General features: G+C 39.0%; 1 protein-coding gene across 10 annotated transcripts in view; it reads right to left on the reverse strand.

The window, feature by feature from the left end:
- The window catches only part of DISC1 (DISC1 scaffold protein), a 200414-nt gene that overhangs the window by 23842 nt on the left and 156725 nt on the right, over positions 1-19847 (reverse strand). For 9 of the 10 annotated variants that reach the window (XR_014690915.1, XR_014690916.1, XM_084513139.1 and 6 more), the window contains one exon: positions 2100-2343. Coding sequence is in view for 8 of the 10 variants with exons in the window: in XM_084513139.1 (XP_084369265.1) it covers positions 2100-2343 (244 nt within the window). In the remaining 2 variants the exon portion in view is untranslated. Of the gene's footprint in view, positions 1-2099; positions 2344-13633; positions 13755-19847 lie in introns of those variants that run through there. The other variant, XM_084513138.1, reaches the window with a different exon arrangement.

Raw genomic sequence — 19847 nt, forward strand, 5'->3', positions numbered from 1 at the left:
TTTAAGAAATGTGTCAGGTTCACTTGTTTGCTTTTATATTCTGCCTTGTGATGAACTGCTGGGGGATGGCAGGAAGCAGTATGCTACAGCTAGCTCTTCTCTGAGAGGTTAGATACTGCCTGTCACACCTACTGAGATCCAACCAGCATTACCACCTAAACTGTAAGATGCACTTGATTGTGTAAATCTTCTATATCCCATAAGGAAAAAAAAAATCAGATCCTTAAAATACAAAAACTATTGACCAGCCCAAATTCCAGAACCAGAAAACAGTCTATGTGTTTTGTTCAGTTTTTATGGTTGTAGTGGGTTGCAGTTGTCACTGATGCATAACTTATACTCAATGGTCTTAGCTGCAGGTAGCACTGAAGCAGAGGAAGGCTAGTCAACTAAGCTGTGGTAAAACACTGCTCTGTTGCTCAACCCCTTCTAAAAGCTGGAAAGTGAATGAATGTTCTTATAATAACATAACTGCTGCTTTTTTTTCCCTTCAATTTTCCCAGTCCGAGGAGCACTGTGAGAACAGAAGGACCTCCATAGGTCCTTCACTGATGGGCATTTTAGTGTTTGTATTTACACATCAGCTTCTATATAAATTATGGCACATTCTCAAAGTGGTGTTTAATCAGGATGCCTGGACAGACCAGATTGCAAGCAAAGGCATTTATCCTACGAAGTTTAAAAGCAGCTAGATGAAGAGCTGAAGTTAGGTGGATAGTGTCCCTAAGTTCCCTCTGTAGTTGATAAGAGACAGAGAAGAAATTATCAAAAATTGTGTAAATATACTTTCCCCTTCCACTAAACATATGGGGAACCCGTCTTTCTGATTCCTGCACCTCTATCCAGAACCCAAAGTCACCTCACTTCAGTTGCCTTTATGTCATTCTAATGCCACTTTCCAGGGAAATGATACTTGCAGAGATGAAATGGCTGATATCTCCTGCATGAATCTCAAGAGTGCTACAGAAACAGTAATAAAGCCCCAAACCTTCCAGAGCTTCCCAGCTGCTTTTTTAAAAGGGAATCACGGCTTTCCATGACCAACAGAATGGCTCATATTACTTCAACCAACTCATCAGGGATATGATGAGAGAAAAAAAAAAAAAAAATCACAGAGGAAAAAAATCAAATCCACAGTTGACCATTTACAGTGTTAACCCTCTCTATGTGGATTCAGTCTGTAAATTGTCTTTCCTAGGCTGAAAGTACTTTTGAAGCCCAATTTAAAAACAGAATTTTACTAAAAAGAAGAGACTTTACAGTAAGGTAACACCCTGCTTTCTGCTAAGTCTCAGCCAGTATGAATGCAAAATATGGTATCAGCTTTCAATGTAATGCACAGTTCAATGGCTCCTAGCACCACGTGGGATTAAGCACACTTTTAATTTTTGTCAGTCAACTGAAAAAATAACTCCCGTTGGAGGGTCTCTTTGTCACAGTGCAGCTATTGGGTCACAAAGCTTTTCAATAGCTTTATTTATTTATTTATTGCCTTGACAGTGCAGTTAAATTATTTTTAGGTAGTTGTAAATATTTAAGCAAGGATGGCATTCCAGAGCAGAACACAAAAACTTAAAAGAAATTTCTCAGACCCTTTAAATCTCATGATTTTTTTTCTTCTTTTAGTATTTTCTATATGCTGGAAGCCTACCTGCATCTGAGTTAGGAAGCCTTTGACCGTTTCACTAGGGAAGGAAAAATTATCCCCTCCCCACTACAGCTAACACAGATCCAGGGCTAACTAGTCAGTAGAACTAACTCAGAGTGAAACTCATCAGTGAGATGAGGAGTAGCTGGTAATCTGAGTTAAATACTTAAAGAATCTTAAGAGAAATGTTTTTCCTTTAAATCCAGATGTAGAATCTGGATTCACTGCCTCATTAATTTCTAAATTTTAAGAAGACTGATGGTTAAAGGAAAAAGGGTTGAAGGGCTTCGGAGAAACTAATAAGCTTTTTTATTCATGTCCCATATTGGAGGCCAGATGTTAAGTTCATTCTTAACCTGCCCTGCTGACCCATCACCCAGATTTAACTCCTCCTCTCAAAATAAAAACCAGCAGTATCACTTCAAATCCAGCTGTAGAGTATTTCAGATACCTGTTTCAGCTCACTGTGCTTGGAGCAGGGAACACTGCCCCACTCTGTGCCCTTCGAAAAGTGACCTTCTTTTCTTTTCTCAGAATCAGAAGGGCCATCAGCAGCCATCTCCAGCTCATCCATTTGGTTGTCCTCTTCCTCCAAACCACAGCAACTGGTTTCTTTCAGTTGAAAGCCTCGGATCAACAGCTGACAGGCCTCCAAGTCAGCTTCCCACACTCTTTGGAGCAGCTGGCTCCCGCAGCTGAAATAAAAGCCAAAATAAAATAATGCAGATCAGGGAGAATGGTTGCTATTTCAAGTGGGGTGACTACTTGCGATCGGATAGAAAAATATAAAAACAACGGAAAAACAACAGCAACTCAAATACTTCCACAGAGATAGCACATGCTATTTCGAACTGAAAAGCAGCAATATGATGGCCTGATGCAGAAGTCACTTTAAAAAATTTTGTGTTAAGGTGTTGCTTCCAACAGTAGGGCATACACTGGCTACGTGTGACCTTCTCCTGATCTGATACAAGTCCAGGAATCTTGTGATCAATCACAAGGAGTCTTTGCTCTGTCAGGTATACAGACCTGTCAGCAATCATGTGGCTTTCCTGAATTTCTTATAAAACATCAAGTATGAGCAATCACACTATTTACTGAATTAAATCAGCTCTAGTTTTTGGAAAATAGATACAGTGACTGCTCATTTTCTCGTTACACTGAAATGTACATGCTTTGACTTTAGTGAATCAATTAGATAAAGCTGGTAATACTCTCCTGTCCTTCAGTTTTCTACCTTTGAATGTTGTCCTTATCTCTCCATAAAATGTTTTTGTTTTATTTATATATAATTTTGTTATACCACTAAAGAAAAACAATTTATTAGGCATTTCAAAATACCAAATTTCTTCACACTTTCAATCTATTGATCATCTCTGAGATGGCCATATAAGTTACAAATACTAATCCTGAGATATGTCCAAGTAGGTATTTTTATCTGAAGTAAATGGCAATTTTATGTATAGCCAGTTTTTCAGAACAAGGTACTGAATACTAACATCACACTGCTCTTAAGAGATGTGGTCACATCTCCATTTAATACATCTTGTCTCTAAGGAGCCAAAGGATTAGGTTGCCTGCTAAAATATAGCTGATCATTGGCAGAGCCTGGAATAGGACTCAGAAGCGCTAATTCCCATGGCAATACACACTTCTAGACAGATTTGAATACTATTATCTAATAACCACAATACTTCTTCTCAGTGCTGTTCAAATCATATCACTTGCTATATAATAGTAGGCAATTATAAGTGATTAAAAGAAGGAAAATAACTATCAGATTTTAACTTTTCTGACCAAGTTAAATGCTAGCTTATCTTTTATTCTGAATGAAGGATAAAGGAGATGCACTGCTCACAATGAATTCATTAATCCAACAGAGGTATATTTTTAAACTCTACAAACACAAGACGCCAAGATGGAAAATTCACAAAGCAGTATTTTGAAACTAAGTGCAAAACCAGGCTCCAGAAGCTGTGGTACTTGATCTGAGCTTAGCATCAGTATCAGCGGTTACTGAGGGTAGGATGCAGCATGAAGTCCTTAAATCAGTCCCCAACAAGAAGTTCAGAGTGTCACTAATTAGAAAGGGAAAAAAATCTTCACTGGATTGCAACTCTATGCTCCATCAAGGTAGCATTTTACTTACCAAGCCAGAAACATAAAATAACCCCCACTGTTTCTCTATTTGTCAGTCACACCATCACGGTTACACAGTCAAAACATCTCCCTGCAGATATACACATGCCCATTTACTTGCTTTTTGCAAAAGTTTGCTTGCAGCTATATATGACATATTATAAAAGACTCAAAACACACCAGAGACCTGAGTGATAATTTCCAGTGGATTGCTTGTTTTGGTTATTCATTTTAATGAAGAACTCTATTGACAAAACTGGGACAGAGATAGTGATATATGTAGTATTCACAGCAGAGAAGATGAACAGCATATATAAAAGCAGAGGGTAATAGTGCCTGGGCTGCAATTATTCACCCATGACTCAGCAATTCGGTCAACATGCTTTTGATTATGTCTTACTCCCACTTTACTAATCAGCAATTACTGAATGTGCCTCTAATAGCTTGCTCTTATTTTAAAGACATCTTTGTTTTATCATTGTATCAGTAAAACTCTGATATATCTTGACCTAAGATACCAAGTAAGAATGTTAAATGATGTTACGCTGAACTTTTCAACTGCAACCAGTAAATGCAAATATACTGGGATAATCTAGGCCTACTTAAGTCCAAGGACTCTGAATCTTTTAGTCTATATTTTGAAATTCAGCATTTAGAAGCATTTTTCAAACACGCTTTTAAAGTGAAAATTATTTGAAGGCTGCAAATAGCTGACAGAAGCACAGACCAAATAAGCATTAAAAATTATGTTGTCCCCAATATGCAAAATCTTTACATGTTATGACAGGTATAAAAGTAAGCTCAAGTGGATTTCAGAGTTTGGTTTGTGTTTAATCCACTGTAAAAGTGCATTTGCAGTCTCTATGAAGTGAAAAGTATGTGGGTGCCTGTATTGAACACAGTGAGTTTCTCAGGTACACAACTTTTCAAAATGATGCAACAAGATTGGGTGAGATTTTATATTATTCCTGTATTTATAAATCCTTTATGATGTATTAATCTCTAGATGTTATATGCCTGTTTGTACAATACCAACAAAGTATAGTGTGGGAAGTTCAACAGAGGTGGGAGGAACAATTTGCTGGAATCCACAACACATTGCCATCCATCATTCATTTATACAGACCCAGCAACAACAAAGCATACCTTAATCACCCAAAGATTCTGCATTTCCAAGTGCCAGAGGGCTCACAAGTCCCAGGTGCTAGCTTTTGTACAAATACCAGTAAGATTGCAAAGAGCTAGATACAGACAAGGATGTTCAAAGAAACATTGAGACAACAGTGGACTGAACACAGCACATTAGTTACAGTACAACAGTTTAATTAGATACATCAGCAAGTAATTAGTCTAATCATCATCAAGCACACCGAGATATCATCGTGAATGAGAATTCTAAGGATTTGCAGGAGGCCAATGAAACAGGTCTATGGTTATCTAAGATCTCTATCCCTCCATACAGGAATCACGTAGGAAAGGCAAAAGATGTTGCTGTAAAAATATAATGGGATGCCACACTGGGATACTGGTGTCTTTTATTATCTTTAGATGGAAGTCAGTCTTTTGATACAAAAAGAAAAAAAAAAAAAAGAAAAAAAAAGACTGAATAGGTGGAAAAAGATTGTGAACAGCCTTGACATTGAAGACTAGCAGTTATGTTTAATGTAAAAGAACAGAGGGAACCAATGGAGAAAACCAAATAAAGTGAAACGATCAGAAAGACAGAATTTAAAAAGCGGAGGGAAGGAGGTAGGGAGGGAGAGAGGGAGAGCAGTCATTGCAGTAGCAATAGCATTTGGGCTGGTTGAGGGTAGGGCAAGACTGCTTTTGTCAAGTAGATGCCAGAGAAACGAGTGTTGAAGTAACTGAGATGCAAGACTCAGTACAAGTGATTTTTTAGCTGGATGGATAGCTTAGACAGGTCTTATCTCCAGGATATCATGCAAAAAGAATCCAAATGAGCAGGCCTACATTGACTTAAAGAATGGCTGAGACATCCACAGGAACTCAAACAGAAGAAGCAGGAGAGAGAATTCTGGATTAGGTCAAGTTGATGAAGATAAAAGAGCTGTCAGAGAAAACAGAGCTGTTTATAGACAGGAGGAAATGAATGTGGAATGGAGAGGCTTATCTGCAAGTTCTCTTTGTAACGTGGCAGTTGAAATTATAGTTACAGATGCCTTTACAAAGTCTCAAGTAGGAAGCGGCAGCCATGAGGAGTTTTCTAGGGAATGACACCACAGACAAGGGGGTGCAGGAATATGGAGGGTATCTTCAATTTACATGTAACACTGGGTGAAAATCATGTTGAGAGTCACATCCAACAAGGATCCTCTCTTTCCTCCTTCAAGTCCAAAGAACATTGCTCCTCGGTCTTTGCACAAGATTCCCAGAGACACCAGTGGGGGCTCTTTATGTGACTCTCAGCACAACATTACTCTAAAACTATTTATAGTGCTAACTGGAACACTGAGAACACAACTTTTCTATTGAAGGCTCTGCAGACATACAAAAGGCACATTCAGTCCTGGAACATTATAGCCTAAATGAAAACATGCCCATGTAAAAATAGCCAAAAGACTTTATATTAAATATGATAATAAATAAATAATTTTTAAAAGCCAACACCACAAAAAATGTCCCCCCAAAAGCCTCCTGGAAAGCAAATTGGAATCAACACGCGGAGATGTCACTACTTGTAAATCTCACCATCTCTCGTTTTTAGGAATGCCCCTTGGTGAGTGAATCGTTAAAAGTGGTTTATAACACCCTGAGGTCAACACTGTGTGTTGATACAAGATATTGCTTATTTTAAGGACAGCAAAGGGAAATCCCTCTAAGAAGCCACTGCGAGTGAGACTGAAGCTAAAAGGCTGCATAGCAAGATGTCTATTTGGAAACTGCATAAACAAAAGCTAATTTACCAGGTGAGATTAACTAAGAAGAAACACTCCAGACAACTTCCTTCTAACAGGCAAGCCCCACTAAGGTACAGAGTCAGGAACATACATACATACCTTTTTCTAGTACCAGGCACATTTGTTCACACACTGCATTCACTGACGCTAAAGGTAGCTTTCTCTGACAAGACAGCAAATGAAGTGCAACAAAAATACTCTGGCAGAGACAAAAGGGATTTTCACTAGGACAGTTAAAATGACTGGAAAATTGTGAAGCTTACAGAAAATGGCAATGCGAATCAGAAGACTTCACTCCATATCCCCCTCCTTTGTTGATCTAGGGAAAGTTGCTCTGTATTTTGGTCACTCAATTCTATTTATATTTTGCACCACAGGGAAAGAACGAGCTCTTCCTACTCTCCGTTTAGTTGTCTTTGCTGCTTTTTCTTAAGGCAACAGTCATTCAATGAACAAAGGAGGCAACCAACAGAAAGAAAGTATGGAGCAATAATATTTAATTGACCAGGGACTAGAGGAAGAAAGCTGTGGTGCATTACTCTTTGCAGAAACCCATCCCTCTGATTTGGTTTATCGTATTAATTCAGTCATGCATGAATAGCTCAACTTATATTTGACAAATATTTACAACTTCAGGAATATATTTTGTTTTTCTCCTTTTTAAAACAAGGTTACCAGCCTGATCTTTTCTTCATCTTCCACGTTCACTCATACATTTAAAGATGCCTGCAACCAATCTGTTGAACAAATCAAGAACTGCAATGTTCTTATCAGTGGGTCATGTGAGGCTCTGGTGAACGGGAGTCACATAACCCTGTTTTCCCCGTCTGGCTGGTGTTCAACAGCAGTCTGATAAGGGAGAAGGTACAGCTAGGGCTCATCAGATCGCAACTTGCAGCTGGCAAACATGAAAGTGAGAAGAGAAAAGGGTCAGGAAAAGAGAGGAAGAAAACCTGGACTCTCGTCTGAACAGCAAAACTTATTTTCTCCTTGCCTGCACACTAGAAAGTCACCTTTTATAAACATCTGAAATAAAAAAAACTTCTGTTTTTTTCTTCCTGCAACTTTCTCTAATCCTATAAAACCCCTCTATACACACCAGTTATAGAATCTCAATTTCACAATTCAATTCCTTGCATTGTGTTTCTTCCCCGCAATCTCCTCAGGAGCTGAAAATCTCATGAATTCACTTTGTATTGTTTTGATCATGTGTTTCTCCCCCAGTGCGCGAGACTTATTTTTCCTACTCCCTTATTTCAAAGCTCAGTGACAACATTTATTTGCTGTTCAGCGTTATTATTGCACTTCTCCGTGTAAAAACAAGACTCACTCCCAAGAGGTTAGGGGTCTCCATTCTCCCTCGTCAGATAATAACCTACTTTAACTCCTACCTTAGAGACTAACTAGAGCTCCTTGGCAAAGTCTGAAGCTTGCAGTATGTTTCTCTGGCACGAGTGATTTGCTTCTTTAACCTTGCCTTCTCCCTTATAAAACATACAATAACATCTAGCAGACTACACAACATAATATTTTACTGAAAGCATGAAGAAAATAACAAGTAGGTGCCCCTCTGTAGATGTGTGGTGTAATGACCTACTGGAGAATGCTCTGAACCAGAACCACATAGCCCAAGAAATCAGTCCTCAGAATCCCAGTCTAACTTCTGGATTCTTACATTTCCAACACCCAAAAAATATGCTCTGGGCTGACTTTTCTAACATATATATTTTCTAACATCTAGATCTTATAAGCCGCAGACGTGCTGTCTGCACAACAGTCCTACCCAGAAGACATCCAGCTCATCCAGCCAGGACGTCATGGCACAGCACAGAGACATAGACACTGCTTTCCTGCAGCTTGGAGAATGGATGGTAGTGGTGGCTCTGCTTTCTATAGGATGCCAGAAATGTGCACAGGAACAGATTTGAAGAAAGAGGTGAGCGGAGTCCTCAGCCCAGCCCAGCCCAGCCCTCATCGTGGTGAGAGCTCTTTGTGGCATTCTTCTCTCTATTACTCAGGGATGTAGCAGGGCAGAATATACCTGCAGATGCAGTACTTTATAATATGTGAGGGTATGAAGATGTATGTATGTATGTGAAGAGGTACACATCTAAAGAAAATAAGCCTTTTTAACTTACATAAATAACTTCCTTTTAACACAATGGTAGTGACACTGAAGTCAAAATCAGTGTACTGTGTCTATTATGTATTTCACAGTGATACAAAAGTAGGTACTGAAGTAGGTGCTGAAGGATCAGAATCTAAACTAAAATCTAAAAATAATCTGCTAATAATCATGACCTCTTTCCCTTGTCCACAGAAGAAAAAAAAATGATATAAGGTGTTAAATCTGTCCTATGCTAATATTTTATGTGAAATGTATATGTTTTATGACTGCTCTTCCTTTTGTGAAAGGACTGTTCAAAATAAGGAGGAAGAACCATTTTTCTAGTGCTTAAAACCAATAATGGAAACTTGATTAGGGTTATTAAAAAACAAGACACCATACAATGCTGAACAACATTTTTGTTGTTTTCTCTTCAATCCTCCAGCCATTTATTTTACCCAGCACAAAACTTTAATCACGGCCTGTCATTTTTCTATCAATATTCAATGTCACTGTGTTATACTTAAATTATCTCCACTGGAAACACAAAATGATAGACTGCTGCAGCTGATGCTTTTCACTTTGGTTCTTAATGCAAGGTGGATACTGGAATGGAAACTGACATGTCAAACGCAGGAAATCAACTAATTTACAAGGGAAGGAGGGAGGCACCTTGTAGGAAGAATTTACTACTCAATTTAGTCCCTACATTTACTGTACAGTTTATTTTTACTATATTACCTAATCCATAATGTAAAAATTTACTGCATGCTTTTAGGACTATTTATTTCTCTTAAAAAAAAAAAAAAAAAAAAAAAGTATAGAGTAATGGACCTCTATCCCCACCTCCACTGAAGCATCAATTATAAATAGTCTATTCTAACAGTGAAAAACTTAACTTTGATAGATGAGGAGAAAATGATCAGGGGATTCTTCTTATTAAGCAGGCCATAAAGCCGTCTTCTCAACCATAGTTTATCATTCACCTCATTCATAATCTGATAAAGCACCTTCAAGTTTGGTACTAACACTGATAACTCAGTCTGCATCCTGCTTGCCTTTGGCCTCTGCAATAACAGCAAAGCCCCTCAATGTCATTAAACAGTTGGATTTTTATTTTTTTTTGACTGGATGGGAATTGCTGGAATTAGATTTTTTTTCTGCTCCATTTAGTATCTGATCTCAAATGAGAATCTAAGGAGGTGCGTGAATTAGCCCCAGTTTTGAAATGCTTGCATCTCAGGATCCATGCATTCATCTAAGGTCTGTTCAAACCACTGAGCTGCTGCACAAGCCTAAATACTATCACAAGCTTGAACCTCACAATATTCAAATTCTAAGTGACTTCCACTGAAATTCAGTGGCTTTCAAAGCCACAACCGGTTCTAATTCAAGAAAATACATTTGTTTCCAAAGGCATACAATGGGAAGAAAGCACAACATTTGAATTGAGGCCACATTCTCAGCTGTCATAAATCCATGCTGTTGCAATAGCAGCGATGTCTATTTATACCCCCAGAAGAATGCATCCTTATCGCAAACCAATTAGAAGAATGAGCCTGATCTCTTCTTGTTTGTTACAGCCTCTGACCACAAGTGGTAGGAAGCATATTAAATGAATTTACAATTCTCCTATGTTTAGTTTTTATTCACCTCTGTTCTCGAATATAAAAAGCCACAGTTTATAATATATTCCCTCTCTGAAAGGGCAACAGATTTAGAATTTCAGTGTCAAGTGAATTTGGGAACATGAATCATCTTGTGTACTGCTGACTGAGCAGGAATTAGGCATGTGTGATGATTAAAAAAAAAAAAAAAAAAAAAAAAAAAAAAGAGGGCAAAGAAATGCCCTTTTAGAAGAGATATAATCAAGGGAGATAACATCCTCACCATGTAGGAATGTACCTTGAAATTCAAACTTTGTAACCAGGAAGACACACCTGGAAAAACGAGAGTTGGCCAAATACTGATGTCAAGAGTCGTGTGCTTCCGGAGCTCCCCTGGAAGGTCTGAGGGCACGGTACAAGCTGCTGTAGCTGCAGGGTTGAGTAAGGTCAAAGAGCTAAATCCTGTTCTGGCTCAAAAAGAGCAAGGCAGAAAGAGCAGGGCCTGCAGACCCTCCCTGGCTGGACCCTGTGAGCTATGAGGCACCCTGGGTGCTGTGTGGTGCTGCTGGCTGCGGCCTGCACCTCCTCCCAGACTGTGTGCTCACTCCCAGTATTAAGCAATTGAAGGAATGAATGCTCCCAAATGCTAGTGGGAAAGGCTGTTAGAGCTGCATGCAAGACAGAGCTACACTACATCTTCACACTCAGGCTATGCAGGTGGTGATACTTGTTTTCTACTGGTTTAATTACCATGACACTTGTATCTAAAGGGCCAGTCAGGACTTTGTGCTAAGTCTTGTCCAAACATGGGATAGGATCATTTGGCTGTATCCCTGGACAGCAGGCAGACGATATCAGATGTCCATCCTCATCTTCCTTGGGCTCTCTATACTCATTATTACTGTTGATGGCAACCCTGCTTGAGAGATGACAAAGCTTTTGAGAAATGCACAAACTGGTTTTGAGTCTTGCCTGCAGGGATGCACTCAAATCCAGTAGCAGTAGGAAAATACACGTCCACCTCTGAACAATTTTCTCACCAAGTTAGAAGGGATCAGGTCTTTCTCACCATGTATATTCACCTATATGCAACCACCAGGGGACTTGGTAAGAGAGCACAAGCTGAATGTCACAGACATAGAGGCGACAAACAGCTTTGCACATCCGTCCCTCCCTCACCACATAATCATGTATCCGCAGCTGAGAAAGGTTTGCATGAAAAGAGCTCAAAGAGAAGGCAACATCTGGGTGGGCAGAGTTGGGCAAGGGACAGGTGATGGTGGTGGGCACTTTGAAGATGGGTACTTTGAAGAGTTTGAGGCCATGATATACTCACCTTCATCTCAGTAAAAATAGACAGACTGAGGAAAAGTCTCACAAGATTACTGAAAACAGTATCCTGCTTAACTGGATGTTTTCCATTGATTTATCAAACATAATCCCTAGTTTGTGGAGTGCCTCTCAACTGACATTATGCTCTGGCTAAACATCTGCAGATAATGCTAGCATTTCCTGTTGTACACTTTCTCCGTTAACTGGATGGGAAGATTAAACCTCTGTCCTTTAGCTTGGCAGAGCTTCCAAAGCTAACTCCTCAGCAGCTACAGCACACAGCAAATATACCCTAATCTTCCTAGAGAACGCATAGTCAAGCTCATGGTCTTGGACCTTATCTTCAAACACCCTCCCTAAATCGGAAGATGAGATCAGTCGTTGAACATACTCTCTTTTTGAAGCAGGTGGAGCTTTCTGTCTCATAGCCAAAGCCTCTTTGCGAAGGAAATGGTAAACTATTAAAAGCAAATCAACAAAGCTCATTGCTTCAACCTTCCCTTCATTGATGCAAATATATGTTAGCACAGATATCTACAAGGAAAACTACAGGCTTCCAGGTCAAAATGCCAACACAGCCTACTCTTAGGGATGAGGAAGCCAGTGTGGCTGATGTTAGTCATGTCAGACATTCAGCATTCACAGAACAGGATCCTCCCACATTCATTAGAATCGACGATTATCAAACAAATAAAAAAGGAAAACATTACTTCTGCTCCAAAACGAGTAAGTCTTAGCACAGCAAAGCAGCAAAGTGGTGCAGAATTTCTTATTCTTGATGATGCATGAGTTTTCAGCCCAGAGGACTGTCATAATATTAATGAGTTTCAGCAGATTGTTGAACCGTGGCTTTGTAGAAATGACTGACCAGCACCAGAACAATGCAGCACAGGAAAAAGGCATACTGAAGAAGACAAGATCCTAACAAAATACACAATTACTAACCATCTAGAGAGGCTGCGAACTTTCAGCACATTTTCTTTTTAAGCAAGAGCAATACTTCATGTTTTTCTAAGGGGAGACCCAGCCTTGCCCTCTGATGATTTCTGCTATGCTAAGGATAAAATGAATGGAAGACAAAGAGCCTGGAGGGAAGGAGCGGGGTGGGGGTGGGAGCTGAGGGAAGCTTTCTCATGAATAGGCTGCAAAATCCTCTGTCACCTTGTCTTTGCCAATGCTGCACACTAACTACGGAAGTTAATTCAGTTACTTAAACAAAACAAAACAAAAACCTAGCCTGGATAAAATCTGAATTAATATGGACAGTGAGTTACTAATGGCTATGTGACTGTGTGCTCTGTGTGCTTTTTTTTCCTAAAGCTTTAAGAGATGTTAGAAACTGGCCCCAAATCTGAGCTCCTTTTTTCCCCAAAAAAGATCTATTTTCAATGCTGAGATTAAATTTAAAAGGAACAGAGTTCTCCCCTACTTATCATAAACCAGTACCATCACGTACCAGTTTCCACATCTCCCAATTAAGAAGATAAAAAGAAATCAATATTTGTAACCCAGAATTCCTGAATTAGGAAAATAAAACTAAACTAAACAAAATAAATAAAAGGAAAGAAGAAAAGGCAACAAAAATTGGAAAGTCTGCCATTCTTCTGTTGTTCTTCCATTTATGGTTTTATATAGAAGCCAAACATTACTTTAAAAATGTTCTGGGCACAATGTATATTAAATAAACATTGGTGCGATATTAATTCCCCACTAGGACTTAAAGTGGAAAAATAAAATTTGTGTACGTCCTTTTTCCCCCAGACAAATGCTGGACCTGGGCCTTCTCATCGCACCCCTCCTCTTCTGCAAAGAGCTCTTTCCACACATCAGCCAGCATATGCTTATTTGGGAATTGAAACAAAGCCCTTCTCCACTAGCAGCAAGCCCTCTCTTTACCTCTGCAGAGCCAGAAGATGATCCTTGCTGCCACAAAAAACATAGTGGGCTCCACGAGTGCAATTATCTCCTATCTTGTGAAGGCTGCAGACAGGAGCAATGGTCTTCTGCCAACAAGTGAGAAGATAAAGAAGTAGATTACATCCTTTGCCCTCCCTCATTTTTACTGCCAAGGCAACTTGTATTCATCTACAGATGGGTGCAAATATGGGTTCTGCTACTGCTGAAAGACACAACTGAGAGGTTGGGGACCAAAAGCTGCATCCTGGCAGAAGACATGAGTTCGTCTACCAAGGATCTCCACCATGGGACCAGATCACCATGAAGATTAAGAGAACATTATGCCAGAGAGACATGATTACAAGTTCTAATCTGCTGCACTTTCAGAAAGATCATTTCAGTTTCCACCCTCTGTGGGTTTAGGTATGGTTTCCACACCCAGAAACAAAAAGAACAGCAAAGAGTCTCGACTTTCCTCAGCCCCAGTTAATCTAGGCTAATCCATTTCCACGAAGCAATGCCATCAAATTTCTCATGAGGTTATTTAAATTCAAATTTACTAAGCATTTCCAAGATACTACATGCTGGGAGGACATTGCAGACATTTTCAAATATATTGCAAATGATTGTGAAGACACATAGAACATTTAATGAGAATCTGTGCTGTGGTCATGCAGTCTAAGATATCCTGAAAAATAATCTGCTTTGTTTTAAGGGTGAGAATGGGTTTTCCGTGAATTAAGTGAATTTTTATATTTCTACTTTCTGATACTTTTTTGCCCTCAGTGACATACAGAGAGGAGATACACAACAATAGTTCTAAGAAATGAAACTGGAAACAAAATAAAGAAGGTAAGAATAAATTTTTAGAAGTGGAAATGAGACAAGTAGAAGGAAAGGGGAGAGAAAAATATAAATAGAGACCAGGGAAAGAATTGGAAAGCCCTCTCTCCAAGAATACTAACTTCAAGAACAGCAAACAAAAGAGCCCACAAATGCTTAAAGTAGAGGAGGGAATAAAAATGAGTTAGAAAGGATATGTAAGTTTTTATTTTTTGTTAATTGGATTCGCCATTGTGCAAACTAAATTTTCACAGCTACCCAAAAAAAAAGGACATATCTCCTAAATAAGGCTGGGCTAGTACAGCAAGCAAAAATTACCTGTCATTTATTAGCTAACACACTTAGCTGTTTGCTTTTCAATATTCACAGCCCATTTTATTCATGAATATTTTGGGTGAGCAAACTTCCCCTCACCAGAATACTTCCAATACAAAAGATCAGTGGGGTAATAAAGCAGCTTGAATATTGTTTCCGAATACTGAGTGGGAGCAACTCTGCATATGTACACTATCTTTGCTAATTCCTTCCTCCCCTACAGAAATCTATTCAAAATGCTATTTTTGTTCATGAGTTCCTAAGTTCTTGTTACCAGTTACACAGCTGAAGTGATAATCCTGCAATTCATGATATTATGACCTTTCCACAGCAAGTAAGCACAATGACATAAGTTGCTGTTTTCAGGCTGGAAAAGAATATCAGGAAAACATAAGCCTTTAAGAAACAATAACCCTGTTTTCATGACAGCGTCTCTCATGTAAACTGAAAAATAAGGTGACTGAAACAAAGAGTATCGTATTGTTCCGAACAAGGAGAATTGATTCTCCAAAGAGAAGTGTTCGATTATCCCTACGCATGTTTGGTGACACTGCAATGTTCTTTAAATGTTTCTGAACCCAGACAAGTGTTTTGCTGCTGGTGGTGGCTGAGAGCTTTTTGTGAACCTATCAGTACGATAAAACACCACAATATGTTAAAACAAGATGGTTTTACTTTAAAGAACAGCAAAACAGATTTGAGGCAGAATCCCTTCAGATGTCACAGAAGTGTGTAATTTCCTTCCAATTTTGCAAATCTGATAACGTATGTACTATGTTCGCTTCCAGTGGCACCAACATCTAACCACGTTCCCAATTTTCAACACGTAAGATAGCCACACAGGGCCTAGTCCTACAGTCCTTTGTTACAAAGGGACGCAACACAAGTGATTGCATTGACATGCACAAGCACTTTGTCAGGTAGGTAAGAATAAGCAACACCTTAAAGCCATTGGCAAACAACATTTTTGGAAACTAAATGCATATATTAAATGTTATATAAATATATATACATATTATAAATACAATATAAATATATAAATATATTACATATTATATGTATTATATTACATATTTATATCCTATACGGACATGACCAGTAGAGAAATTTAACCAGATGACAGAGAACCATCCATCCACAAGGACATCTGGCCCTTTTCGTGTTCTCTGAGCTCTCAGACCATGAGCCTGTCCCCTCAGTGTGCTATTGAGAGTATTCATACCCAGCTCTGCTCCCAAAATCATTTTGGAGACTTAGCGTGTTATAAAGGAGACCCAAGACACATGGTATCTAAACTAATGAGATGAATAACAGGCAACAAAAATGACTGTTGTAAGATCATTCATTTTCAAGTAAACTGGAATGTGATGTGTTAGCAATTAATGCTGAGTTGCTCTGTTATGGTTTGGGACCCTCAGGACATTGGAGGTCTTGTCTGAAAGATGCAGCTCAATGTAGTTGACATTCAAACGCATTAAAAATATTGCCTGCATGAGAAAACCACAAATTTCCTTTACAGGAATGCAAGTCTTGCTAAACAAACACAATCCCCTTCACATTTCAGTGAACAGGGAGCTGCAAGGTGTGCAAATGAGCACACCTTACAGGAGGATACGACTCTGCTACACCGCATGTCCTGAGCACCCAGGAGTTGAAAAAAGCCATTAAAATGAAAACAAACACTGCTGATTAGAAAACAAACCAGCACAAATAGCAAAAGACAATCAATTGAAGAAAAAAGGTTTTACATACATTTACAAAGTTACAAGGTGCTGTATCATTTAAAAATCAATAATGGCAAAGCACCATCACTGCAATATTACATCTTACTAGCAGGCATTTCCTACTAGCTTCATTTCCACATTCTTGCAGATTAACACAGAAAATAGCTCAATAAAACACCTTTGTGTAATTGTCACCAGTTATTCCTGAAAAATATTATTCCCCCAAAATAATTTCATGATTCCTATCTGGGAATTAGAAACAGCAACTAAAAAGCCACGGTTTTGTGATGAATGGAAGCCACAGGATAATCTTTGAGGCCTGCGGAAGAGTACAATCACATTAAATTCCCTCAGCTCAAGAAATGTCATCTTTACATCGGCTGGTACAAAAAATTGTTTCCAGCCTGAGGCAGTTATGATAAGGGATTTAGAAGCCATCACCATGTGGGCCACGAGATACAAAGGAATGCATCACTGCATATAAAGCGTCTCTTGCTCCCAATTTCGGAGCTAATGTTCTCACAGCTGTGTATGACTTAGAGCAGCTGGGAAGAAGAAAGGGACTAAATGAGTCACTGGAAGTATCCAGCATTTTGTCTAACCTGTGTTTAACACTACCGCAGCAGAACTGTTGGTAAGCAAAATAAGATCAGACAATGATACTGCACGGGCTGGGGCTGTGTCCTCTTGGAAGCAACATACAAAACGCCTAATCTTTAAGGGGAGGTAGGCAAAGATGGCATTTCAGTCATATCCGTGCACTGCTACAATGCTACTGCCAGCTGAAACAGCCCTCAGTGCAACTGAGGTGGGTCACGGGTTACACAAAATTACCGCAGGCCATCTGGCACTCCCCAACACGCTTGTGCCGCTGTGTATACGAGGGGGGGAAGCTTTTGGAAAGCCTTACTAGCAGCCTTTGCACGGCAACTCTGCTCTAGCAGCTGCCAGACTTTGTGCACAATGACATGCAGGACACTAACAGCCCAAGATGAAATCTCACCCCTGCAGAAGATAAGAGGCTGCAGACCGCCATAGAGGGGTTTTGTCAACAAAATGCTCAATATTTGCAAGCTTGCACTTGTAGACTTGGATACCACAGCCTGCACAACCAAAAGCACGGTGCCGAACTTCAGACAGGGCTCTGAGTGTGTGCACTTGGACATGAGGACCTCACCTGACTGCAGAAAATCATGACTGTCTTGAGAAATCTTTAAAAGCCTAATTATTTAATTAGTGATGAAACCAGCTCCTCCTGGGGTTTCTGCTGCCTCAGGGTTCAATTTTCCATGGCAGGTCTGGCTCTTGGATTTTGAGTGTCAGCAAAGGGATAAATGACAGTCTCAAGCTCTTTTGTTTCTCCTGATGTTTCATTTTCTCTCTGCCTCCTTCCCCTACAAAATGCATTTTTCACTTGTTAGATGTCCCTTCATCACGTAGCGTATCTATCATTAATTGTTCAGGCTATGGTTCAGGCATAACTCGTATATTAACATGCAATGCCACCCAGGAAATATTTGGTATGTTAAAAGAAGTTCTTAAAGCAAATGTCAAATGATCCACAGCATATAAAAAAGAAATATTCAGCTGCCACTCTCTTGCAACAATTCTGCCACATTTATTCCATCTGCTCCAGGGAGCAAATTTCACAGATTATCAGTTTCTAATAAATTTCACAAGGGCAATGTATTCCAAATATGTTTCTACAAATTTCTAGCAGATGGACACATGAAAAATAAAGCATTGTTATCTCATCCTATATCTCATGAAGCTGATTTGCAATACTAATGATTCTTAGTTTTCTTTGGTATAAAAGCCTCATATATTTTCCTCTGTATTTTCCTCTACTACTGCTAGAACATCAGCAGTGTCTCCAAAGGTAAGAAAGAAATAAATCCATTTGCTGCCTATTTTGTTGATATAACCGAATTCCTGTTTTTTACACAGCACTTTGTAAGATAACCATATTTGCCATGGAACATTTACTAGCTTCTGCAAGGGCAATGGTCTGAAAGATATTTTTTTTTTAATTCTACATTCTTCCACACGTTTTGGGGGGTTTCTCCAGCTATCAAATACAGATCACACAGAGATTGATCTTGATATGCACATGCATTCACACAGCCCCCTCTGTGATAGAAGTGAAATAGACTGAAGCTAGGACAGAGATTTAATGAGACATAGGGCACACGTAAAATGTGACAGACGTACAACTGGTCACCTAGCATGACTTTCATTGTGATATGTAAGCTATCAGATAACTCAGATGATGACTTTTCAGACAGAAATACAGATCAGAGGTTTCTTACCAATTTAAAAGGCAGGTGATTTTATGGATAACTTCAAAACCAGGTGAGTAACTGCAAATGCCAAATCGAGACTTAGATTCCAACATCTAAGCACCTAAACAAATGTGAGTAGGTACTTACTCTCGGTTTCCACTGGTCTCAGAGGTGTTTATTAGTACCCCACACATTTTGCAAAACGTGGCCACTTTCATTAAGTGCTTAAGTGTTGATCAAGGAGAGCATTCAGCACTAGTGGTGAGCAGAAGTTGTCCACGTAGGACTTCTTACATGTGATATACCCATAGAAATGTCTTCACTGAACACAGTCTCATTGTCTTGACTCTGACTACTTCTGTATTTATCTTGTTTAACAGCAAAAAAGTAAAGCAATTTGCAGTGCCATTAGTACATGGAAGCAATGGCAATGGTATTTGATTAATACCATTATTTTAAAGAAGAGCTAGTGACTATAAAAAATAACAACGAGAGGTTTGAAGTATATTGGTGATTGGAAAAGAGACAGCCTGAAGGATTATTAAACCTGCTACTTATTTATTTTTTCTTGAAGGATACTGTCCTAAGCAATCGTCAGTCCATTGTTCAGAATGCAAGCCGTATTTTAAATGGAAAAACAATATTAAAAAATCAGTGTAGCTAATTGGCAGTTAGCTTCTTTTACATGAAATTATTAAATACTGAATATATTTGCTTTTTCGTCAAGGCATTGACAAAAAGTTCTTCCTTCTGTAAATGCAAGACTATTAAGGAGTACTGTTGTTAATCAATCATTAACACTGTATTAAACTATCTGAGAACAAACCCATTTTTGGACTGCAGTCAAAAATGCTATACTTCTTCCTTGTTTTTTGTTGTTTTTTTTTTTTTTCAGAGAGAGAGAGAGAGAGAGAAAGGTACTCCAGTGGATAAGCTAGGTACTCCACATCCCCAAAAAAAGAAAACACAAGATGAAAACAAAACCAAAATGAGAATTTATTCCAAACTACACTTTCCTTAAGAAAATAAGCAAAAG

The sequence above is a fragment of the Aythya ferina genome, assembly GCF_964211825.1.
Source record: "Aythya ferina genome assembly, chromosome: 3".
Taxonomy (NCBI): domain Eukaryota; kingdom Metazoa; phylum Chordata; class Aves; order Anseriformes; family Anatidae; genus Aythya; species Aythya ferina.